The 24137-nt window shown below is 38.7% G+C and overlaps 2 protein-coding genes and 1 pseudogene across 4 annotated transcripts in view; 2 read left to right on the forward strand and 1 right to left on the reverse strand.

Annotated features, from left to right (window-relative positions):
• Positions 1-18242, reverse strand: part of STK4 (serine/threonine kinase 4) — an 86325-nt gene extending 68083 nt beyond the window's left edge. Inside the window, exons 1-8 of one of the 2 annotated variants that reach the window (XM_011369354.2) lie at positions 13040-13120; positions 11734-11866; positions 9043-11091; positions 8741-8999; positions 7151-7279; positions 4733-4847; positions 2111-2275; positions 235-402 (exon numbers count right to left, since the gene is read on the reverse strand). In XM_011369354.2, coding sequence (XP_011367656.1) covers positions 235-402; positions 2111-2275; positions 4733-4847; positions 7151-7167 — 465 coding nt within the window. In that variant the 5' untranslated portion in view covers positions 7168-7279; positions 8741-8999; positions 9043-11091; positions 11734-11866; positions 13040-13120. Of the gene's footprint in view, positions 1-234; positions 403-2110; positions 2276-4732; positions 4848-7150; positions 7280-8740; positions 9000-9042; positions 11092-11733; positions 11867-13039; positions 13121-18095 lie in introns of those variants that run through there. The other variant, XM_011369353.2, reaches the window with a different exon arrangement.
• A 3401-nt stretch (positions 18243-21643) lies between these two features.
• On the forward strand, positions 21644-21762 carry LOC111745191 (annotated as a pseudogene).
• Positions 21763-22426: 664 nt separating this feature from the next.
• Positions 22427-24137, forward strand: part of TOMM34 (translocase of outer mitochondrial membrane 34) — a 16249-nt gene continuing 14538 nt past the window's right edge. Inside the window, exon 1 of one of the 2 annotated variants that reach the window (XM_011369355.2) lies at positions 22427-22696. In XM_011369355.2, the coding sequence (XP_011367657.1) occupies positions 22570-22696 (127 nt within the window). In that variant the 5' untranslated portion in view covers positions 22427-22569. The remainder of the gene's footprint in view (positions 22697-24137) is intronic. The other variant, XM_011369356.2, reaches the window with a different exon arrangement.

A 24137-nucleotide genomic window follows, 5' to 3' on the forward strand; every position in this document is an offset into this window, starting at 1 on the left:
CTGCCAGAGGGATATCAAGACATAGCCTCTGGAATGGAGATGGGAAAACCACACATGAATTAATTAGTGATTACAACTAGTGGAAGTGTTATCATCTGAAGTCCAGACTGACACATCAATAATATGCGATTAATACATTTATCATTTAGTACCTAACCAAGTAAGTCGTTTAACTAACTTTCTAACGATAACCAGTAACTAACCACTACAGTGGTGTTCTGTCCATTTCCTTACCCTCATTGGATGGATATCAGCATATGGGGGCTTTCCTTCAGCCATTTCTATGGCAGTTATTCCCAATGACCAGATGTCTGCCACACAGTTGTACCCAATTTCCTGAATCACTTCTGGAGCCATCCAAAACGGTGTTCCTATCACTGTATTTCGCTTGGCCATGGTATCCTAAATAGAAAGTGGGGAGAGATAGACACTGAGAATTAAAACTACTGAGAAAGAGAGACTTTTCCAACAATAAGTAATGACTCACACTCAAAACTCGTATAAAAACCACATTCAAGGCATGATCAAGCAAGTCGCAAAAGAAATTCGAATAATCTAGAGACAAAAGGTTCTCAATCAGCTGTTAAAACACAAAAAATAACAACCAATACAACACTAAAATAAGATTGACAAAAATGAAGAAGATTAATAATTACTGTTGATAACAACATAGAAAATCATGCACTGAAGTACACTGTTACTAGAGTATAAATCAGTACAACTTTTTAGTAAGCCATTTGGCAATATTTAGTAAACTCAAATGTCCATATCCTCTGATACAAATCTATTTCTAGAAATGTATCTTATGCATAGGCACCCTAAGATATATACATAAGTGCTGCAGAAATATTTGTAATAAAGGGGTGAAATAAAAGTAGGAAACAACCCAAATGACCATCTAAAGGGAGTATGTTAATAAATATCCATACAATAAAACACCACACTAAAAACAAAAGAGAGAGGTAGATACATTTTTCTGGCTTGGGAAAAATATATAAGATATATTGTGAAGCAAAAAAAAAAAAAAAATAGGTTGCAAAATTATATATAATATAGCCTTGTTGTTGTAAAAGGAAAATAATGAAACAAAAACCAACAATAACAAAAACTGTTCCTTCTGAAATGCCTGTGGCTTAAGTTAGGTTATGCCAATTAGAGGCAAATGGCAGTAATATTTTTAAATTGATCTCACTTAGTCTTATAGAAAATATTAACACAGGAACTAACTTACTGCTTAGTCATTTCCTTTGCTCTGAAACTTGAAATTTGCTGGAGTAGTTTTCAAATGGTGGTAGTCAAAGTTGTTTTCAAGGATTATAACTAAAAATAGATATTTGGATAACTAAAAATTTTTTGAAAATTAATAGTATTGAGTAGATACTAACCCAACTAGATCAATGGAAAATATTAAGTCCAGATACAGACTAACATCTTCCAGGTAGATTTAATATAAAAAAAAAAATGTACATAATACCAGCTCTAAACAATATATATAGTCTACCACCTGACAAAATTGTTTGATGTATAATTTTATTGCAAATTTTCGTATATACCTATCTAGAACTGTTTTGATGTTTCTATATATATTTCACATATACTTATGTATTTTACAAAATCAGATAATTCTAGACTTCCTGTTTTAAAATGTTTTTTTTTTCATTGCTATGCACCAGTGAAGCAGAACGAGAATCAAGAGGCTGTATCCTGGAAGCAAATGAGGACGGTGTTTTCAGAAAAGTAACTGCCGACTGCTACCTGGAGGCTGAATGAGAAGCTGTTACAGCTCATTCGGGAAAGCAGTTTGGATTTCATTTTTCTTCCTTTCATAAATATGGTGATGCAGCCCAACAGAATTTAAACTTCTAGTCTATCATATCTCGTTTTAGGTTTTATTATTATCAAAGTTAAACAAACTTAAACTATGAGAACTGAACCCCAGAAAAGGATCTAAAATAACCTACTAGCTCTTCGGTAACCTACTGGTGCATCCTATACTTTTTTTTATTAATACAATTAAATCAAATATTATAGTTTAAAAATAAGTAAATAAAAGGAATTCCCTCTCAGAACAAAGCTGAAAGTTATCGGTACAAGTAGCATTTTTACTTACTGTAAGTTGACCTGCTACCCCAAAATCTGCAAGTTTTGCATGTCCTTCCGTATTTAGCAAAATATTTCCTGCCTTGATATCTCGGTGTATTTTCCTCATAAAATGAAGGTATTCCAGTCCCTTAAGCGTTGATTGTAATATTGTAGCTATTTCATCTTCTGTTAACTGAAAAAAAGAGAGGTTAAAATTCTACTAGTTTACATCAGCACATTCAAAAAAGAAAAAATATTACATCCAAATTCCTTTCCTAGAATATAAGATCTTATTCAATCTGTAAACAGCACTTGACACCTTCTAATACCATCACTATACTGACCACTCCCAAAGTTGTATTTCCAGCCCAGATCTCTCCCCAAACTTCAGATTCCTATACAACATCTCCAATGAATAACATGTCAAACTCAAATTCTTTATTTCTACTACCACATTACCCATCTCCTTATTACTGGCCTAACTTACTCTACTCTCTGGAGTCTTCTCTCTCTCAGTGAAAGGCAATTTCATTCTTCCAGTTGCTCTGGCTGAAAACCTTGAGATCATCCTTGGTTTTTTTCCATCTTCAAAATCTTCTGTAATCACGTGGTCCAAGCCACCATCATGTCCTGCTTGAACTATCTGAATAATTTCCTAACTGGTCTCATTGCTTCAGCCCTTGACCCTCTACAACGTATTTTCCACACAGAAGCCATAAGGAACCTTTTAAAATGTAAGCCAGATCTCTCAAAACCCCAACGGCTTCCTAAGTCACTCAAAATTAAAGCCAGTCCTCACCAAGATCTTACATGACCTAGTTTCCAGCTACCTTCACCTTCTATCGTTTTCTATCTTGCTCATCCTGTTTCAGCCACATAGGCTTCCTTGATGTCCCCTGAACACGCCAAGTGCACTCCCACTTCTGGGCCTTTTCACCTGCCTACAATGCTCTTCATCTAGATATCTATATAACTTCCTTACTTCACTGTCTCTGCCCAAATCTTACCACATCAGAAAATCAGAGGGGCCTTCCCTAGCTCCCTCCATTCCTAGATCATTCTCTACCCCTTTATTCTACCTTATTGATAATGCAGCATTGTCACCATCTGATCTATCACACAATATTTGTATACCTATTTAGGTAATGTCTGCCATACACTTAAAGATGTCTTAGATCTATTTATTACTGTATCCCTAGCACCAAGAAAGGCACCTGACAAATAGCAGGGTCTTAAAAAAACATTTGTTGAATGATGATGAAGAAATAAAAGCATGTTGGAAACTGACAAAGACCATCTATCTGCTCAGTCCCAGTCCTAAACAAACTCAATCAACCAGCAAATTCTCACTTAGTTCCCCTTATGACAAACAACTTACATTTAGAAGGAAGCATACTGTGGTGCAAAAAATATGGGATTTGGGAATATAAAGACCCAGCCTTTACTCTTGGCTCTGCTTTCTAGCTGTGTGACTCAAGCAAGTTATTGAACTTCTCTTAGGGTCAGTTTCTCAATCTATTAAATAGGGATATCACTTGTCTTTAAGAGTGTCATGAAAATCAATAATATAAGGCATGTAAGAATACACATGGTTTAACAACTACAACACTATCAATCAATCGACAAATATTTAATAAGCATCTATTAAGAGCCAAGCACTATGCTAATAATATTAAAAACAGCTAACAATTACTAAGCATTTAATCTATACCAGGCACTACTTTTGTAATCTCATTTAATCCTATAACAATCGAATGAGGTAGGTACTATTATTATCATCACCATTTTTTAGGTAATGAAGCCGAAGCACAGACAAATTAAGTAATTTGTGCCAAAGGTCATGGAGCTAATAAATGATAGACCCTCACTAAAGTCCAAGCAAACACTATTGGCAGGGAAGCAAGCTAGAGTTTGGGGTAACTTCTGCGGCCAAAGAGAACAAAGCTCAACACTGGCTCGCAGACTCCATATTCTAATCAGCTGACTGCCCAAAAGAAATATATATAAGCCACAAATTCGACTTTTAATTTTCTAGTAGCTATATTTAAAAAAGAAAAATAAACAAGCTAAATTAATTTTGATAATATATTTTACTTAACCATATTTGTCTGAAATATTACCATTCCAATATGGATTCAATATAAAAAATTTAAGATTTTTTACATCCTTTTTTTGTACTAATTCTTCAAAATTTGGAGTGTATTTTATACTTACAGCATACTCAATTCAGACAACCCACATTTCAAGTACTCAATGACTATATGTGGCTGGTGACTGTCATGTAATCACAGTAACAACTAATAATCTTTCACAGAAAGTATTCTCTGATTAATAGGGTGTAGAGGAAGTTAATCTGTGAACATTATGTGTAGGAGAAGAAACCAAATCCAAATCAAGATTGAATAGTCATTTCTTCCCCCAATAACAAATAAGCAAAGCATGTAAATATCACTGGATTGGGGTGGTGTCAAAACTGCCACATTTAAGAGACATCGAAAAGCAGAGGAGGGAAAAGAACCATGAAAAAGGGGAAATTTGACAGTCATCTCTCTAGATATGACAGTGGAAGAGTGCACATGAAAAACTGGCAGAGAAAAGAAAATGGTGTAAGAGACCAGCTCAGTGGTATTATTCTAGAAGGTAAACTTACCGTTTTATTTCGTAATCGAATGATATCAGACACTGAACCAGCCCCGCAGTACTCCATTACGATCCACAAGTCTGTGTTCTTAAAATAACTGCCATAATATTTGACTACATGAGGGCTGGAGAGAGAAACAACACAAATAAGTGGAAGAGACTTCAAACATCTCTATTAATTCACGTTGTTAAATACATGAAAATTAATTCCTCTGCTAAAAAGATCAATTATTCATATTTATGGTTAAAATGGACATCCCCCTGATAAGAATGTAAAATAGCATCGATTTTCTAGAGGGCAGTAAATAACTAAAGTGGGAAAAAAAAAATGTGTGGGTTCTTTAATCCAGCATTTCTAAGTCCACAATTCATCCTAAGAATTTGATATGCAAAAAGAAAGCGTTACCATCACAGTACTGTCTACAAAAGTGAAAATTTAGATACCATCTAAATGTCTAACACTAAGAATTTTAGTTAAAAAATAATGATATATCCATGTAATGAAAAAAACATGAATCCATGGAAAACATTACAAAATACTTGATAACATGAAAAGTTATCCTGTTCTCACACACACACACAGTGCAGATCACATAATAAGCATAGTGAAACTCCAAAAAGATATATGGAAAGATAGGTATATCAAGTAGTATTTAACAATGATTATTTCTCCAAAGGGAAAAGTGATTTTACTTTCTTCTTTTTATTTTCATTTTTCCAAGAAGTCACATGTACGTTGAAATAAGAAAAAAAACCCAAAACAATCTATTATAAAGAAAAAATTGGGGGTCTCAAGCCTGAAGAGAGATATAAAACAATGAATGTCAAAGAAAAGTCAAACATCTCATTGAAATAAAATAATCTGCCATCTGAGAGCTACCAGCTTTAACGGGCTAGATTGTTATCAGGGCTAAATAATGTTGCATAAATGAAGATGCTAAAACCAACTTGGCTTCATTAACTCTCAGAACTGAAAGTTCCTTTATCTCTAGGAAACATGCCAATGACAAGGACAGCAGGAAAAAAAAACTGCACAAAATGAATATTAATAAAGAAACTGACGAATAGTCTCTTAAGGTACATATCACCACACTTTCTCTCCCTTCCCGAAATGTCTGTAGTATTTACGGCCTCTGCAAGGCAATCACTACCAGGTACTTCCTGTTAGAATATGTTCTATATACCTCGTATTGTCAGCTAGATTTTCTTGGCCTGTCCAATCAGTCTACAAACTCCCAGAGGACCAGAACTCGGCCCAGTTTTTCTTTGTATTCCTTAGAGTACTTAGCACAGGGCAGGCTCTTCAAAATATCTCTTCTTAAATTACAAACACTTGTACACCCTGTTTGGAACACAGCTCTTGCATAGTCTCTCAAAAGTGGCAAAGTCCTGATTTGCCAACTGGAAAGTTTCCATAAAGTATCTTATGGAGGAAAAGGAACACTGCTACCTTACCCTGGTCAATCAAGAAATATGGGGGTTTTATCTCAGAGAGAGTAACCACTAACATATAGAGAATAAAAGAAAGAGAGGCAGGGAGAAATCACTTAAGGGTTCCTGGGCAAAGTTCCTAGTAGGCAGCCCCACCAGCCCTAATGTTGAAGCTTTACAAACAAGAGGTACTGAGTTGATCTGCTGATCAAAAGAGTCTCAGAAGAATGAATGCAGCCTCAAGTGCTATACTTTCTCATTCTTTCAACTCCCTAGAACTGGCATTGTCCCTAAGTTTGTGTTTGTCTGAAATCTAAACGTTACTGGGAAAGCCTGCTCCATCACGGTGACCATCCATGTTGTCACAGAATTTCAGAGCAAACCACATGCTTTTTTGTGGTTGCCTCTTGGCTTGACTTCCTGCTACAGCATTTGACAAATCTTAGTTCCTCAAAAATAAGATACTTAACTACTCTTGGCTTGAATAATTTTTTAAAAATGTGAAGGAATGAACAATAATACATAAATAAGTATTCTCTTTTTACAGATCTATCTGATATTCTAAGGGTTCTAAAGGCGAAAGCACTCGAATTATCTGTTCTTAAGTGTCTCTGTAGAACTGTTTTCTCAATAGGAAGTAAGAGATCATTATCAAAAAAAAAAAAAAGGCAGCACCACCTTCCTCTGCCTCTTTGCCTCTTCTTCCTAGTTTTGAAAAGGGCTTACTAAAAAAAAATAAAAAATAAAACAAAACAAAAAACCAAACAAAACTATACAGAAATACAAACCATAAAAGTTTAGCTACTCTTTTAGAAGAGGAAATAAGTTTAGCTACTAAAACACACAAACTTTTTGATCATATTTTTTTCTGAAAAGAACGTGCATGGTGATTCCACTAAACTCTCCCTTCTGCAAAATATCTAAGTCAATGCAACTCTAAACAATCACAGTCGATTCAAAACCATGTTCTCTCCAAAGTAACATCACACGCCTTTACCTGTCACATTGCTGCATTATAGAGATCTCTTTGATTATCTCCTGCAGGTCGGATTCCACAGGAACTTGCTTAATGGCCACAATCTGACCCGTCTCTTTATGAATAGCTTTGTATACGCTGCCATAGGACCTATCATTGGAGGAAGGAGAACATTTAACATTTATTAAAGTCAAAGCAAGCCAAGAGATACAAAGTGGTAAAACACAAGCAACTCACAGTTCTAATTTACATCCCATATATACTTGCAAAACTGAGATAGCTAAAGTACTTTGGAAAAGATGTCATTAAGAGAACTACCACAAAATGGCATCTTAAAAACGTCATATTTAAATTTTACTGAATGTGTTAGTATGAAATAAAAATGATTATAGTAGCTACCATAAATTGCATGCCTGATGTCTGACAGAAACTGTGCATCATCTCAGTTCATTCTTCCTAAAAACAATGAAGGAGCCATTATCCCTATTTCACAAGTAAATGTGAAAAGACTCAGAAGTCACATGACTTGCCCAAGGGTCACAAAAGATAAGTGGGCAGTCCAGGATTTTAAACCAGGTGCATCTGAATATATGCATCTCTCCACATATATACTGGGGCACAAAAGTAGAGGTCTGTTTTTTGTGCTTACTCTAGTAACACAAGGTATTTTAGTCCTTGCTCCTCTTACTTACGATAATGCTTAAAATATCATGGAAACAAATTAAAAATCTAAGCTCCTGCAAATGCTAGTATCAAATGAACAGAGCACATATGAATGAATTCCTTTTGCCTTTTACTTCATCTTCCCTTAAGTTTATTATCAAAATAAATAAAAGGTACATGTAGCCAATCAATTTGGGACATTAGATTTAGAATCTAAAGACCTAGAATTTGGTATTTAGATTCTGCCACCACTACAGATTAGCTATCGCTGAGACCCTGCTGTGCCTCTATTTTCTCATCTGTAAAACGACAATACAAACTGCTTTGCAAGACAATTGTGATGGTAAAGGAGATATCATCACCTTTTACAGACTATCTTAATTGAAACCTGGATGGCTGTCAGTTAAATAAAATGAGTGAACTATCTTTCATGTTTCTCAAACACACCTGTTTCTTCATACTGTTTTGGTGAGGAAAGATTTAAAATAACAGTGCCACTTAATATATCAAAGTAGCTGGGTACTCTTGCTACCAAATAATGCTCAAGAATCATTGCAATGTGAAAATTAACATAAAATTTTTTTGAAGTCTATTCAGAGCACATAAAAATTTCCATTCCATCAGAATCTCTTACATTGGTAAAATAGTGTAATGATCCTTATATATTACAGAAACCTTTTTTCTCTCCAGAGAAGGGCAACCACTTCCCCTTCTTCCTTCCTAAGATAACCCTCTGATTTGTTAGGGTGGCGAGCACTGGGTCCTAGGGGAAAAAGCATGGATGGAGGTCTAAGCCAGCCACAGTGTTCCTATTTTCTTTCGCCAGTGACTGAACTCACCGTAAGCGTATGACGTAGCACTGGCCAATGAAATTTGGGGGGAATTCTGCTGCAGGGTTTTTAGGAAAGACTTTCTTCCCAGATAACAGTACACAGGAAACATTTTTACCTGCCATTTCCTTTCCTCTTTCGGTTACTATCATGTGAGGCATGATGCTTGAAACTAATGCAGCCATCTTGAGACTATGAGAATAACATAAATGCTAAACCATTATCAAGCCATTTAACCATATGGAGTTTCTCGCCCCATATTTATTATTAGTCATTAAATGCCCATATTGGTTAGTCACCATTAGTTGGGTATTATGTGACTTTCATCCAGTTATTCCTGATATACTCCCATATGTGTGAAAATGTCTTTATTTCACCTTCACACATACTCCCGTATGTGTGAAAATGTCTTTATTTCACCTTCATTCTTGAATGAATTTTGCTGGACATAGAATTCTTCTTTGACAACAACGTTCCCCAGCATGTTTTTCTGCAGTTTTCCAGCTTCTATTGTTGCTCAAATGTAAGCTATCATCAGATTATCATTTTTCATAGGTAATCTCTTTTTGCAGCTTGTAAAATTTCCATTTTATCCTTAACATTCTACTTTACTATAATTTAACAAGGAGTTGATTTATTTGGCACTTCATAAACATCTTCGATCTGAAGGCACATGTCTTCAAGTCTGGAAAATCCTTAGCATTATTATCTCTTTATCTCTATCTTTTCTAATATCTCCTTCTAGAATTCCTATTGGACCTTTATTGAACCTCCCCAATCCATGTTGTTTTCCTGGTTTCCAATACCAATTTCTCTGTCCTTTATTTTGTGATTGGTCTCATTTCTATCTTTCAATTCACAAATTCTCTTCTCGGCTTGTCTACTTTACTGTTTACCTATTTATCCAGCTTTTAGAACTTCAATAATTGTAGTTTTCATTGTTAAGATTCCCAACTTTTTATTTTTCATGGGGCTAAGTGTTAAAACTAATAATCTGATGTTCTTCTTTTAAGGATGTTATTCTCTCCTTTTATCTTTTTGAAAATGATAAACACAAATGTTAAATTCCTTTTCAGACTGCTCCATTATTTCTACTTCCTTGGGTGTGAATTTTCCCATTTGTTAGGTCTGCTGATTTTCTTATGACAGATTTCCTTGTATAGGTTTCCTTTTATCTTGAATGATTTTCCTTTACATAATGCTCACTATCAAGAGCATTCCATGGCATCACAATGGTTTCATGGTTCCCTCAGCCCAGTCTTTCAGGCTGTACAATTTAAACCAGATCTCATATGAGGAGTTTAGGGGTTTTGCCCCTCAAGATAAAATACGTGAATGCAGTCCAGGCCCAGTTCCTACTGTCAGACCAGCACTTCTCCGTTTTTCCCAGGCCCCAGTTACATGATACTTCCTTGTGATGATCAGGCAAATTTATTTCAGCTTTAGTTCATAGATGGAGAACCTTGTTCTAGCCCATGACTTCACGTAGGAAGCCCGCCTGCAATCTCCTGACAAGGACAGGCATATTTTACTCTCATCTTACTATAATACATAACTTTTCTATCTCTGGTCCACAGCTGGCTATGTAGCCTTACATTTAAAAAATTAATTTTCATTCATTAGTCTTATGTATTTGAAATGGAAAGGAGAGGTCTCTACATGTACTCACTCAACAATCTTGACCAGAACCCTCTCCATGCCTCCTTATACTATCCTGACAGCAAAGAAAACTCCGAGAGCTCATATGAGCATGATTCATGATTCCACGTACTGTGCTTACAGTAATCGAGGAAGGATTTAGGTTTCAGTAATTGTGTTCACTTACAGGTAAGTCCCTTAAGACCTAATTCCCTACAATAAAAACTAAGTGACTCAATGAATGTTAACTGGCAGAGAGCAAAGATGTTAGGGAAGTAGGTGTTTCCCACAGGCCATGCAAGGCGAGAATCAATGTAGAAAAACAGAAATAATACAGTATCTGAGGGCAAATTTTCCAGGTGCTAGTCTTAACATTACCACAATCTAGTTATGAAACCATGGGCAAGAGATTTTTGTTATCATCCTACAATAAAAATTTAAATGAGTCTTCAATGTGTAAAACTTTAAGTAGAATAGAAGAGAAAAGATACTAGGCCCTAATTCTAAACACTTTCCAAGTGCTGTCCAGTCATCCTGGTCTGGAGCTTTGGCTCCACTGTTCCACAGATCCACATAATTTCCTTAAAATGCAGAATGACTGAAGACGTTTGTGTTTAGAAAGTAAGTGCAGTTAAGGTCTTCCTCCAGGATTCTGCTAGTTAAATGAGGTTTGTTCAGGTTCATTCAGCCATGATGACAGAAATCTAAGCATCTGTGGTATCTTTTAAAAGAACAATGTGGCGATAACATGGGAAGAAAGATCTGAAGCGTTGTTTTCTCCCTGGTAATATCTTCATAGGGAAATTTCCGTAGATGAAGATATCCACTGATCTAAAATACAATTAGAAATAATCATAATTAGCTTAGTTTTTCCTTATATTATATTCCTGACAGTCTGTAGTTTTCTTTTGATATTCCCTAAACCCAATCAACCCAGAGCTCCCTTCAAGAACACCTAAATAAACTTGAAGACTTAAGATTTAACTTTTATTTGACATGAAAACATCTGAAAAATGCTTCAGTTGATACAGTTAAAAATAAAATAAGTTGCCACTTACTGAGCACTTACTGTGTGCCAAGTAAGTATGTTATACCTCCATCATCTCATGTAATACTCAACAGAACCCTATTAGGGAGATACTAATATCCCTACTTATAGCTGAGGATTATGAAGCTTCAAAATTTTAAGCAATTTGCTCAAGCTCACTCATTTATTATGACTAATAAACAGTTGAGCATGCAGGTCTGTCTGACTTAAGAATCTATGCCTTATTACGAAACACACGTTCATTAAAAAATTAAAGTCAGATAGTCAGTTATGTCTACCACTCTTTATCTTATTCAGAGCATAACCTGTGAACAGTGTTAGATTAAGGGCCTTAGACTCATTTCCTTGAGGATAATAACAAAGATGCTAAGCTAAAGCTTGAAATGGCAGGCAAGAGATGTAGAGGGACTGTCATTTTCTCATACCTTTAATGATACCAAGTCAGCTTGCTGTCTTCAGTCTAATCTTGCACTTGTCTTTAAGCAGCGCAGATGGTGTCATCTTTTACTTCCCTTCTCTGCTGGATTTCTTGCTTGATTCCATAGAGTATTTTTCCAACTTACAAAAAGATGATGACTAATGTTTTTTCCAAGGAAGCAATCCATGAAAAACCTATTCTATGTAATCCAGGATTGGGTTTAACATTGTTATTGATCTATATTTGCCATAAATGACATTAAACCCCAAAATAATCTAATGACATATAAGACCTGATTTTAGAGAGCATACAGTAAATATACAATAGACATTTTTTAAAGTTAATATATTAGGCCTTCTCTTAAACCAGAAGTACTCCCAAGAGACTAAAAAAACCCACACAGACACTTCCTTATTATGCGAACTATCTCTGAAGGATACATGAAAACTGCTATACTGGCTGCCTCTGAGTAGCTAAGAGGTAGAGATAGGGAGCAGATTTTTTTCATTATAAACACTTTTATGCCTTTTGAATTTTAAATATGAATTGATTATCTACTCAAAAATTCACAACAAAACTTAAGAAAGGATGTCCCTAATTATTTTAATGTCCCAGTATAGAGTATAAATAAACACACAAGGATTAAATTAAAAAGATATGTAAAAGCACAAAAAATTATGATGTAATCTTTATTGTATCAGAAAAGTCAATGATGGCCACTAGCTATTACATAATATCATTTAACCAGTATTTTTATCAACTCATTCACAAATCTATGTTTCAAGAAGTCTACTTATTCCCAATCTGGGATTTTGGATCTCTTAGGAAGCTAGGAAGGTAGTAATAGTCCCTGATTTATTTACTATATTTCACAATATTGCACTAACTAAAATGCTGAATTCTATTTTTTTATTGAAACACTTATTGCATATCAATCAAAAGCCACCTACTACAAATAAAAATGTCCAATTAATAAAAAAATGTTTACATGAAGTATAAACTAGGTAGTGCTGTCTATTAAATAGAAAAAAATCATGCAAATCATGGATTCTACAAGAGAAAAAAAATAGATGTCCTTGGTGCTAAAAAGACCAGTCACTAAATCTGTCTATATTAGTGACTGAGAGGGAAGAGAAAAAGGACATTTCAAACTGTAAATTTACCTCCCACCCCACCCAGAGATGATATGCAATATTCCCCCTTTTTCTCCTTAGGTTTGCAAATTATTGCCATGAAAAAGGTTCATATGCTTCTGATATTGGGCTGGAAAAGACTGGGGCCTACTGGTCCACATCTATTTTCTGTACACTCACCCTTCTCCAAGTTTCTCTAAGACATCAAACACTTCTTCTGGTTGTTTAGTTAAACTATCTTCATCCAACTTTTTCAGCTGCCTGTGAATGAAGAAATGTAAACAAGAAATACATTTTACTTGCTAGCAACTAGAACACAAAATATATTGTTTATTTTAAAATGAGCATCTCAGGAAGTTCTCTACAAAATCTTCCCTAGTAAACAACAAGGGTAAGCTAAGAGACTTTTAAGGGAAACTGATGGGCTGTCCCATGGAAGTATTACATGCGTCCTGAGTCACCCTGATAGGCAAAATCAGAACCAGACGGTGGAGAGCTACCAAGAGGCAAACTTCAGTTCAACAGGTGTAAGAAATTTCTAACAATAAAAAGTAGTTCTAAAATGGTTTAGACTGCCTTAAGAAGTCCTTAGTTCCCCATCACCGGAGAATTTAAACAGAAAGTGAATCGTCATGTGGCTGAAAAGCTGTAGAGTGGATTCAAACATTAGATATAACCTGTAAAATCCATTTAAATCTTGAGATTCAGTGAATTAAAATGGTATAACTGTCTCTTTGGAAAAGAGGTTTAATGTAAGGTTAACTATGAATTGAAACATGATCTTAGACTGGAGGCCAAGGAAGACACAGAAGACCCTTGCTCTCCATTAGCAAGGTTTGGTAATTTTGTCAAAACAGATTCTACAGGTATGAGAGAAACAGGAAGTGGAAAGTATATGCTTAGACTTGGATGATCAAAAGTGAAAAATAACTAGGCAGCTGGGAGTTTCAAACAATATTACAAAGACTCTTTCAGGAGCAGCCATATACCTCTGACTAGTCCCCCAAATCAAAGATATATGGCTGCTTACAACTTCTAGATAATTCAGATTTTTCTGATTATGCTAGATAACTGTAACAAGGTTATAAATTAACAATATTCTTTTTAAAATTCTGAGATCTTTGAAAATTATTTACAGGCTTAAAGGAGGAGCTTCCTAAGTAATATTTGTGGGTGTGTATCTTCTACACAATGGCTTCCTGAAACTATAAAGGACAACAAAGAAAAGAGAGCTCAGGAAACGGTGAAATATGGAAGTAGTCACACTGGAAATTTCTTTGTAAAGAAAACTAGCTGAACAATATCAATTTTTACCAAAAAAAAAAAAAAAAAAGACTCGAATTTAAAAAACACACACACACTACACATACACAAATATGTACCTTCCTAGAGAAAACAAAACAGAAGACCCCCCCCAAAAAACAATCAAATAAAACTTTTAAAACACATCAAATATACCTACCAATAAACACTGATCTCAAAAGGACAATCTTACAGAATTTTCTAAATATCAAAGGCTATGTACTAAAGATATGGAGAATTGCTCATGTCAATAATTCCCAGAACTTGAAAATTTACATAACAAAATGACCACGCTGACCTTTAAAAACCAAAAGGTCCTACAAATTAAATCCCAATGACATCATGAAAAACTCCCAGCTTCAAAACAAAAAGGGCTGAAATGAAACGCCTTTTAAACTTCAGAAGTGAAATTTCTGTGAACGCAGAAGTTAGAATAGACATCTCATAAATCAGGTATTTTCGGTGAAGCGCTGAGTTTATAACTATATAAACAATGGACAATACCTCATTCCTCAAGTATAATTAAAGTTTTATAAACAGCTTATATAAAGGAAGATCAAATGTGTTCCTTTGAAGTGTTGACTTTGTGGTTTACAAAAGCAAAACTCACTATTTCAATTACATGAAGACCACAGCATAACAAAGGAAACTGCCACTGCCATGAAACAGCTGCAAGCCTCTGATAATATTTTGACAAGTAGAACTTTATGACTGTTCAGATACTTCTTTAAAACAATCTAAGTGCTTTTTTGTGTTTTTGGTCTGGGCTTAAGGGATATTCAATGCTTTGGTGCCTGATAACCCAGAGGTAGTCAATAAATATTTGCTAAATGAACTAACAAATATACTAAGAGGAATCATACATCTTCATCAGCATTCTTTGAGTTTTCAAAAATAAAACACAACTGCACCCTAAAAAGTATTATTAGACTCTCAACAAATGAGATTTCTATGGAAAATCTTTTGATAAGTAACCTAATGGTATTTTATACCATGAGTCTTCATGATAGAAGCACTATAACCACAATACCCAGACTCTGATGATTCAACTCTCTCAGCTGGGACTTCCCCAGGTCCTAGGTAGTTTCATTGCTTGTTCACAAACCAATAGGCCTGGACAACACAGCCTCCATGGACCAAATACCGGCAGATATACCTCTCTCAAGGCAGATGGCCACGTGGATGGCTGGCATCCCAGAAATGTACTCTATACCTTCTGCTACACTATTATCTAATGGTAACTCACTTTTTAAAATTATAACCTCCTACATAAGCAAATAACTTTAATCTATCATCACTCACTTAGTCACACATAAATGTCAAACTTATGAACACAAAGAGCATTTCCTGCATTGGGGTTGCTATCCCTTGTTGGAAACATGTATCATCTAAGTTTCTGAAAAGACACCTGTATCTTTTTTTGGCTAAATCTCAAACTTCTTTCTCCCATTTTAGGACTCCTGTAAGGTTCATTTTATTTATGTATACTTAACCCTTTTTCCACACAGAATTTAATATGGGTTACAACAAACACATAAGATAAATTGACAAAGTTTCTTTAATGATAATAAAATTAATGTCTCCTACTCCCACAAATTCATATATTGAAGTCCTAACCGCCCCCCTCCAGTACTTCAGAATGTAACTGTATTTGGAGACGGGGCCTTTAAAGGGGTAATTAAGGTATAATGAGATCATATGGGTAGGTAGGCCCTAATATGATATGACTGGTGTCCTTATAAGAGGAGATGAGGATACAGACAGGTACGAAGGGAAAACAGTGTGAAGACATAGGAAGGAGACGGCCACCTACAAACCAAGGAGACAGGCCTCAAAAGAAACAACCCTGCTGACACCTTGATCTCAGAGTTCCAGTATCTAGAATTGAGAGAAAATACATTTCTATTGCTTAAATCACCCAGTCTGTGAAACTGACAAGGCAGTTCTAACAAACTAATACGAATAATAATAAACCTAATCTGCTGCAAAGTAGGCAGTCCATTTGTTATAAAAGCACTAGTCATTTAAGAATTGGCCCTGCAACGCTCTTTTCTTGCACATTTAATACATTTTTAAAATCCACAGGCACAGGAATGAGTGTCAAAAAGCAAAAGCCTTACTCTTTTGCCCAAGATTAAACAACACAAGGCAAGGGTAGAAACAATACTCAGATGCTTAATCTTTGTTTTAATTACACCAAAACCTCAGAGACAAAATAAACGTATTTAAAAAAGAAATATAACCAGTGTACATACAAGGCCATGTGCAATAGGGGTACTTCCAGAGAGGCATCAGGGTGAGGCAGTTAAGAGCATGGACTTTGGACCACATGGCTTGGATTAAAATCCCAGTTTTGCCACTTACTAACTGTGGGACCTCCAGCAAATCACTAACCTTTCGGTGCCTCAGTTTTATTGCCTCTAAAACAGAGATACAGACCACACACCACATCAAATGATTGTTATGAGGATCAATAGAGTCAATAAGCTGAATCACATGAAATTACCATTTTAATAGATTAAAAATGGTCAAAATATCAGCAATTTCATATGGTTCAACAGGAGAGATGGAAAGCATTGCGAACAGTGTCTGGCATTCAGTAAGTGCTGTATGAGTGTAATAATCATTCTTATTTCAGTCTGAGCACACCACAGTAGGGTGAATTATGAGTCCATCCCAACCAGCTATTTGCTTTCTGCAATGCTTGTGCATTTCAAACAAACCCCAAGTGTGCAGCCCAGGCTGCCAATCCCTTCCCTTCACCGCTCTCTCCATTGCCCCACACTCCCACACGCTGAACACTTCCTACTTTAGTGCTCATTCTGCTGCAGGAAGTCAGAGGTCTCTGTGAAACAGAAGCTAACTATATTGCACCTCTGAGAAGCATGACTCCCCACCATCTCAAGTATTTTTTTTCCAGAAGTAGCAGAGTCATATAGACCTTACTGACATAGACCTCAGAGCAAATCAATGATACAACTGCAACCAACCAGGATTTCAGACTTTCTAGGCTCATCAACCTCCCTGATTTTGACTTAAAACAATTCCAGGTAGCTGCAGGATCTGGAGTTGACATTCACAAAACAATAGAGGCCTGAAAAGGGCACAATCTGGTCTAAGGACCCAGCCTAAAGCAAAGAAGAAAACACATATGTCTGTATCTCAACTCTCCTTGTCCTCAATTTGCCCATCTTGAAAATATTCTCATATTTCCTTATCTACCCTCCAACGTGGAGTTTTGAAGGGCTGAGGATGTCAGGAAAACTGGGAAGACACTGCACATCGGGAATGAAAGGCTCCATCATCATCTTAGGGTAAGAACACTATTAAGAACATCTTCCTAAATGCTATTCTCCATGAACCCCATCCCTGCTAGACTTTCACCCTTTCTCGGCACACCTTCAGCCTTAAGAGCAAAGATTTCCCTCTCAGCAGATCCTCCCGCCACTGCACCCGTCAGGTGGGACTCCCTCCCTCAGAAAGTCCACCCAGCCTTCCTCTCTGCTTGTCCAGATCCATCCCTTACACAGAGCCCTCATGGGTTCTCATCCTCTTTCAGCATTCCCCCTACCTCAGCCAGTCTCTTCTAAGACAGTCTTGCTCCAGTGGCCCCAGCCCTCAGCAGGTGCTCTAAGTTATCCTCGCGTTCCTCAGCAGCTACTCCCTTCACTGGTGTCCCCCATCCCCGAGGATGTCCTTCCATCCACACCACTTGGTCTCCCTACACAACGCCACGTTCATCTCCCTACGCGCGTGCCCCACTCTTGCAGGACCCCCACCCGCCGGAGGTCCCCCATTCAGCAGGTGCCCCATCAACTGGGTCACCTCGCCCCGCAGGTCCCTCCCCTCTGGAGGCTCACACACCGATGTCTCCCTCCGCCAGTTCCCGCCTACCCCTCCCTCACCCCTTTCCTATTAACCAGTGGCCCCTCACCGGCGCGGCGGGTTCCTGAGCTGCACCGTCTCCATGGCGCTGCCGGCAGCCGCCCAGACCCGCTCACTGCTTCATCCTCCCCCGGGACCTCCCTGTGCCGGCCCCGCAGACCCTCCCACACTTCCGCTTTCCGCCCATACCGGAAGCGGTGCGAGGCGCGGGGAGCTGGGCGGAGCCGCGAGGACCCGGCCTAGATCACATGGTGCCCGGCCTGCGTCACGTCGTGCACCGGGGTTGCGGACAGGAAAGTCTGGGGTCCAGTAGGATGCTACGCTGAGTGTGGTCAGCCAGGCTCGAGACTCGACGATGTTATCTGGTTGCGACGCTGTTTGCCCAAGACATTCGGTCCCCGCACCCGGAACCCACCTCTGCCGTGGTCCCGGCCCCCCGCTTCTCAGAGGCAGGTGCTGAAGCGTCTTGAGAAGCGCCGGCTTGATAATAAGCAAAGTTCCACGCGATTCCTGGAAAGTGCTGCTCCAGGAACTCCTGGAGGTATTGGTGGTTTTCTCGCTGTATTAACTGAATTCTTATTCCAAATGGAGAGTGGGCCCCGCATACCCTCTCCTTGGATGTCACAGAGCATCAGCGGGCAAATTGCCCCACCCTCTTAACAGCCTCACCTATAAGTCAGTTTGCAGATTTTAAAAATAGCTAATGTTTATTAAGTTCTTGCATGCACTTACTTTCATTTATTACCTCATTTAATCCTTATATCAAGCCTGCAACATCTTCATTTTTATGTATCATTTAACATACAATGCTTACCACATTCACAGTACTTTACGAATGTTAACCCATTTAATACTCCAAACAACTGTATAAGGTAAGTACGATTATTACTCTCATAAGACCACAGAGGTGAAGGTTATAGAGCCAACAGTATAGGTTTAACGATGTAAAGCCAAATCAGTCTGATTCTAGAGCCTGCACCACCAAACTGGACAACCACTGATGTGTACCCTCTGATTGGACATGAAAGTCAGAGCCCCAGTTCCAAGGATTGCCATTTGTAATTCTTCAGTTGCCACCGCCAACGAGTGTTAGGAAAAAGGCAGTTGCCACCCAGTTTACCTCTGTGACAGTTAAAGGAGAAAATTTACCCAGAGCAACCTTTCACTATTTTAATAGTCCTGCTTTTCCCAAAGATATGCTATACATGACACTTAACACCTGAGCAACCATCTTTCAGGGCCACCCAGGTATGGCACCCCATATTCTAAAAACGGGATAGTGGAGCCATTCCTCTGACCCAGGAGGAAAACATTTACTGAGGATTTATTATGTGCCAGGCACAATCCTAGACTGTCATTTAATCCTTGAAACAACATTATGAAGAATTTTTATTCCCCGTTTACAGGTAAGGAAGCTGAGACTCACATATACACAGCTAGCAAAGGTTTTACCCCAAGAGTGTCACTTTGTTCTATTAGAGATCTGTACAAATGGCAGTGGGAGCTCTGAGGAAGTAAGATCAAGGAGAGCTTCTACAAAGTTCAGGAAGCCATTACAGGTCCCTCCTGCAAGAAGTCAATCCTCTGTCCTCTGAAATCTTCTAGCACTTTTCCTGTACTACTCTACTTTTTACCTTATGTTTAGGATCTGCTGCCCATTGGATTTTTCCTCCTTGAAGGGTCATTCTGTGTCTGACCTGGCATTGTGCCCACACACTCATCCCTATAGATGAGTAGGTACTCAACATTTAAAATCAATGTCAATTTACCAATACACAATGTCAGACACCCCTCCTGTGTCCCCTTCCCAGGACTTTTCCAGATGATGGACTGACATTAGCTTTAGAAGGTACATAATGTCATCTCCACTGTTCAGGGGGTACTTGTGTGGCATTCCACTTGTAATATGTTCAGTTGCAAGCAATTAAGAAAACATGTAACTGGTGGTTTAAATGGTATTTGTTGTTGATTAATTCTAGGATGATTCAGTGGCCAACAATGTTAATGTCATCCTTCCCCTCCAGTCCTACTCAGCGTGTTGGCTTTTCATACTTGAGCATTTATTGCTTCAGTTACAAAATGACTACCACACCTCCAGGTATCATGTCCTTTACCCAACACTACCCAAAGTAGAAAGAGCACAAAAAAGTGTAGTTCAAAGTCCTGTACCTCTCCTCTTTTCAAGGAAGAAAAACTTTCCCTGTAAGTACCCCGCAGACATCTTTTTATCTCATTGGTCAAATCAGTGTCACATACTCCTTGACCAATCGCTGGCAAAAAAGAATGAGATTATTGTGATTATTGTGGCAACTCGAGAATGAGTGTACCTGTTAAGGATCCTGGTAGCTAGTTGGGCTCAAATTTATAAACAGAGCCTAGCAGCCATTGTTAACAGGGGCCTCTCACCCACGCTGTGGTTCAGGAAAACCCACACTGAACTGCTGGCCTCCTGCACTGTGTTCCTGCTGATTGAGCAAACCCTTATAAAGGAGTTTCTAGGATCTAAATTCAACCAATAGGACTTTGACTTTATCAGTCTAATCAAGCTGTGCAGCTATAGCTTCCTTTGCCATCTTCACTGACTAATCAAAGTATCTCTCTATTCTGACCAATCAGGACAGTGCTATTTGGACCAATCAAATTGTGAGGCCGTGGAGTCCTTATTTGTATAGAAATGACCAGGGTCTGGCACTCTGCTCTGTGTAAGTCCAGTTCCCCATTTCTAGGAGCACACTTTCCATTTTTTACAAAAGGCTGTGTTTCTCTGGCTAGAACTGTAACACCAGAGCTGATTCATACCAAGCCCATCTCACATCAAGCTGTTTCACAATTGAGTTGTTTTCACCGAAGTCCCCCCTTTGTTGCACCCCAAATGGTAGATTGCTGTTGGTGTTAATTGGCAGCAGACCTTCAGTTGACAGTTTAGAGAAATCCTGAATAATGTCCTGGGCCAGGATAATCTCAAGGGAAATTCAGACTTCTGGAAGCAAAGATGGAGGCTGTTGAGTAGATAGCCAGCAGTGTGTCTCATCTGGGTTCCCCACCACGTTGGGTGTTCATTCTTCCATCTTCTGTGGGGGCCGTGCTGGGCTAAGGGAATTTAGATGGAACAGCTACTCAATCTTCAGAAAGTTTATAGTCTGATTAAGTTGAGTTTACACAAATAATTGTAACTAAATTCCTGGGGTCAGAGACCAGGTTTTTGTCAGCAAATCTTTATAAATGCATGTCGGGTGCCAGGTCCTATTAGGTCTTGGGGAGACAAAGATAAAGAAGACCTGCTTCCTGCCTCTGAAGACCTCAGATTCTTTGGGAAAAACTGTATACTGACAATCACAGACTGATACGTGCTAAATTAGGGATAAACCCCAAGGGCAACAGGAGCAGAGGAGGGCTATAGTGGAAGGAGAAGGAGTAGTCAAGAAAAGCTTTCAGAGATGATGTTTGCATTGACTATAGGTCGAATTACCACAAGGCAAGCAAAAAGGTGTTTGGAAAAAAAAAATCCAGGGTAGGAGAGCGTTAAGCAAATACTAGGAAGCAAGAGAAACCACTTAACGTGTGATGGTAGCAACAAGCAATTTTAAAAAAAAGTGTGTCTGCAGCCATGCCACCCTGAACAAGCCCGATTCCGTCTGATCTGGAAAGCTATGCAGGGTTGGGCCTGTTTAGTACTTGGATGGGAGACCACCTAGGAAGACCAGGTGCTGTAGGCGTAAAAAATAAGGGATTGTAAACTGACGAGGTCCTTGCAATCTGTGAGGTCAACCAAGGGTTGCCTCTCCTAAAAAAAAAAAAAAAAAAAAAAGACTATTAAGCAGGACATAAAGTCAGATGAGGCAGAAGACAAGCTGGTTTCCCTCAGTGAAGATCCTCCACCAATCTATCCGTGCATTCATTAATTAAGTCAATATCTATAGAACACTAGGTGCCAGTTAGTTTCCAGCCCCAGTGCCTTTGCATTTGCTATCCCTTTGTCTGGAACAGCATTCCCTAAATCTTTTCAGGTGTCTGCTCAATTATTAGTCCCTCCTAGATGCCTGTCCCCACCCCCACTCATCTAAAACGGTCCCCACGCGGTCCCTTTCTAATGCATTAGTGTTTTGTTTCCCTCATAGTGCTCATAAACATTATGAAATTATCCTCTTCCTTTGCTCATGAGTTAGTTCCTTGTCAGATTCCACTAGAATATAAGCGCCATGCGAGCAGAGGCCTGGCTTCTTTCACTGTTTCATCCATTGTGTTCCAGCACCCCGAGGTGCCCAGCGCAGCACCAAGGAGATAGCTTACGGGAACGTAAACGCCAAACTGAGCATGCGCTATGCACAGAGCGCCGGGCGCTACGGGCCACCGATTGGCGCAGGCCCCACCCCGTCCCAATCCGTCCCGCCCCTTCTCTGTCAAGTTAGCAGTCGGACCCGGGACTTAAAGCCTTTCCTTCCGCTCAGACGCCTTTCCGCAAGCAAGACTCTGTGGCGGGAACGGCGGCGCCCCGCTCCCGCGTTTGCCGGCCTGGCCCCGGGATGGCTCCCAAACTCTCAGACTCCGTGCAGGGGCTCCGCGCCGCCGGCAACCAGAGCTTCCGCAACGGCCAGTTCGGCGAGGCCGCCGCGCTCTACAGCCGTGCGCTGCAGCTGATGCAGGCGCAAGGTATGACCCTGGCCCCCCTCTTTTCACCTCCAAAGCTGCTTCTCTCTCCCGTCTCCCTCCACCCCATCTACCCAGACCTCGCGCTTTCCCTGCCTTCCTGGGGTTTCCTTTACAGGCGGCCGACTGTCCCACCAGGCCTTTCCACCACACTTCCCTCCCATTCCCAGCGTTGGCATTTTACGAGAAACTTCCTTGGCTCTTTCCTTTTTTTTTTTTTTTAATTGTAACATGGTTTTATTACTGGTTCTTTTTCACTTAATGACATACCAGAAACATTTCCACATTAATAGATGTTTTATCACTTTTTTATGGTAAAAAATACTTATTAAATTTACCATCTTAATCATTTTTTAGTGTAGAGTTGAGTAGGTATATTCACACTGTGTGCAGCAGATCTTTAGAACTTTATCTTGCCAAACTGAAACTGCATACCCACTGAATGCTAATTCTCCCCCTTCCCTCTAGCCTTTGGAATCCACCTTTCTACTTTCTATACCTATGATTTTGACTAGATACTTTAAATGAGTGAGATCATACAATATTTGTCTTTTATGACTGGCTTATTTCACTTGGCATAATGTCAAGGACATTATAATTCATGTCATAGCATGTGACAGGATTTCCTTTTTTAAGGCTGCATAATACTCCATTGCATGGTTATACCACTCTTTAAGTCCATTCATCGTTGATGGACACTTGAATTGCTTCCACCTCTTAGCTATTGTGAAGAATGCTGTGATGAACATGGCTGTGCAGATATCTTCAAGGTCCTCCTTTGAAATCTTTTGGATATATACTCAGAAGTGGGATAGCCGGATCATATAGTAGTTCTATTTTTAATTGGGGGGGGGGACCTCCATAGTTTTTTTCACAGTTGCTGTACCATCTTACATTCTCACCAACAGTGCTCAGTGGTTCCAACTTCTCAACATCCTCACCAGCACTCATCTTCTGTTCTTTTGATAGTGGTCATCCTGATAGGTGTGAGCTACCTGCTTTTTAACTGTTCTGTTGGTCCCCATCCTGTTATTCATGCCTCATTCTAATCCTTGAGGATATAGCTCAACCCTCCTTCTCCTCAACCAGTCTTCAATTAAGTTAATATTTGTTGAGCACCTGTAGGTCCTGATTGTGTAACAAGACAGAAGGTCCTTTCTCTCAAGGATCACACATTCTTGTTTTTGATGAGGAGGAGTGTGGATGTTAAACTAGTAAACAAGACCTGTCCAATAATGATTAGGGTTATTGTAGGAGACAAATATGGTGATATGATAAAGGGTTGACTAGGGAGCTCCTTTAGAATGGGAGGTCAAGGACAACTTATTTGAAGAGGTGACATTTGAGGTGATGTCTGAATGATGAGAGGTAGCCAGGCGCACAAAGTTTTGTGAGCTGAGCATTCCATGTGGAGGGAACTGTAATTACAGGCATACCTCGTTTT

Source organism: Pteropus vampyrus, unplaced genomic scaffold (genome assembly GCF_000151845.1).
Source record: "Pteropus vampyrus isolate Shadow unplaced genomic scaffold, Pvam_2.0 Scaffold147, whole genome shotgun sequence".
In the NCBI taxonomy this organism is placed as follows: Eukaryota; Metazoa; Chordata; class Mammalia; order Chiroptera; family Pteropodidae; genus Pteropus; species Pteropus vampyrus.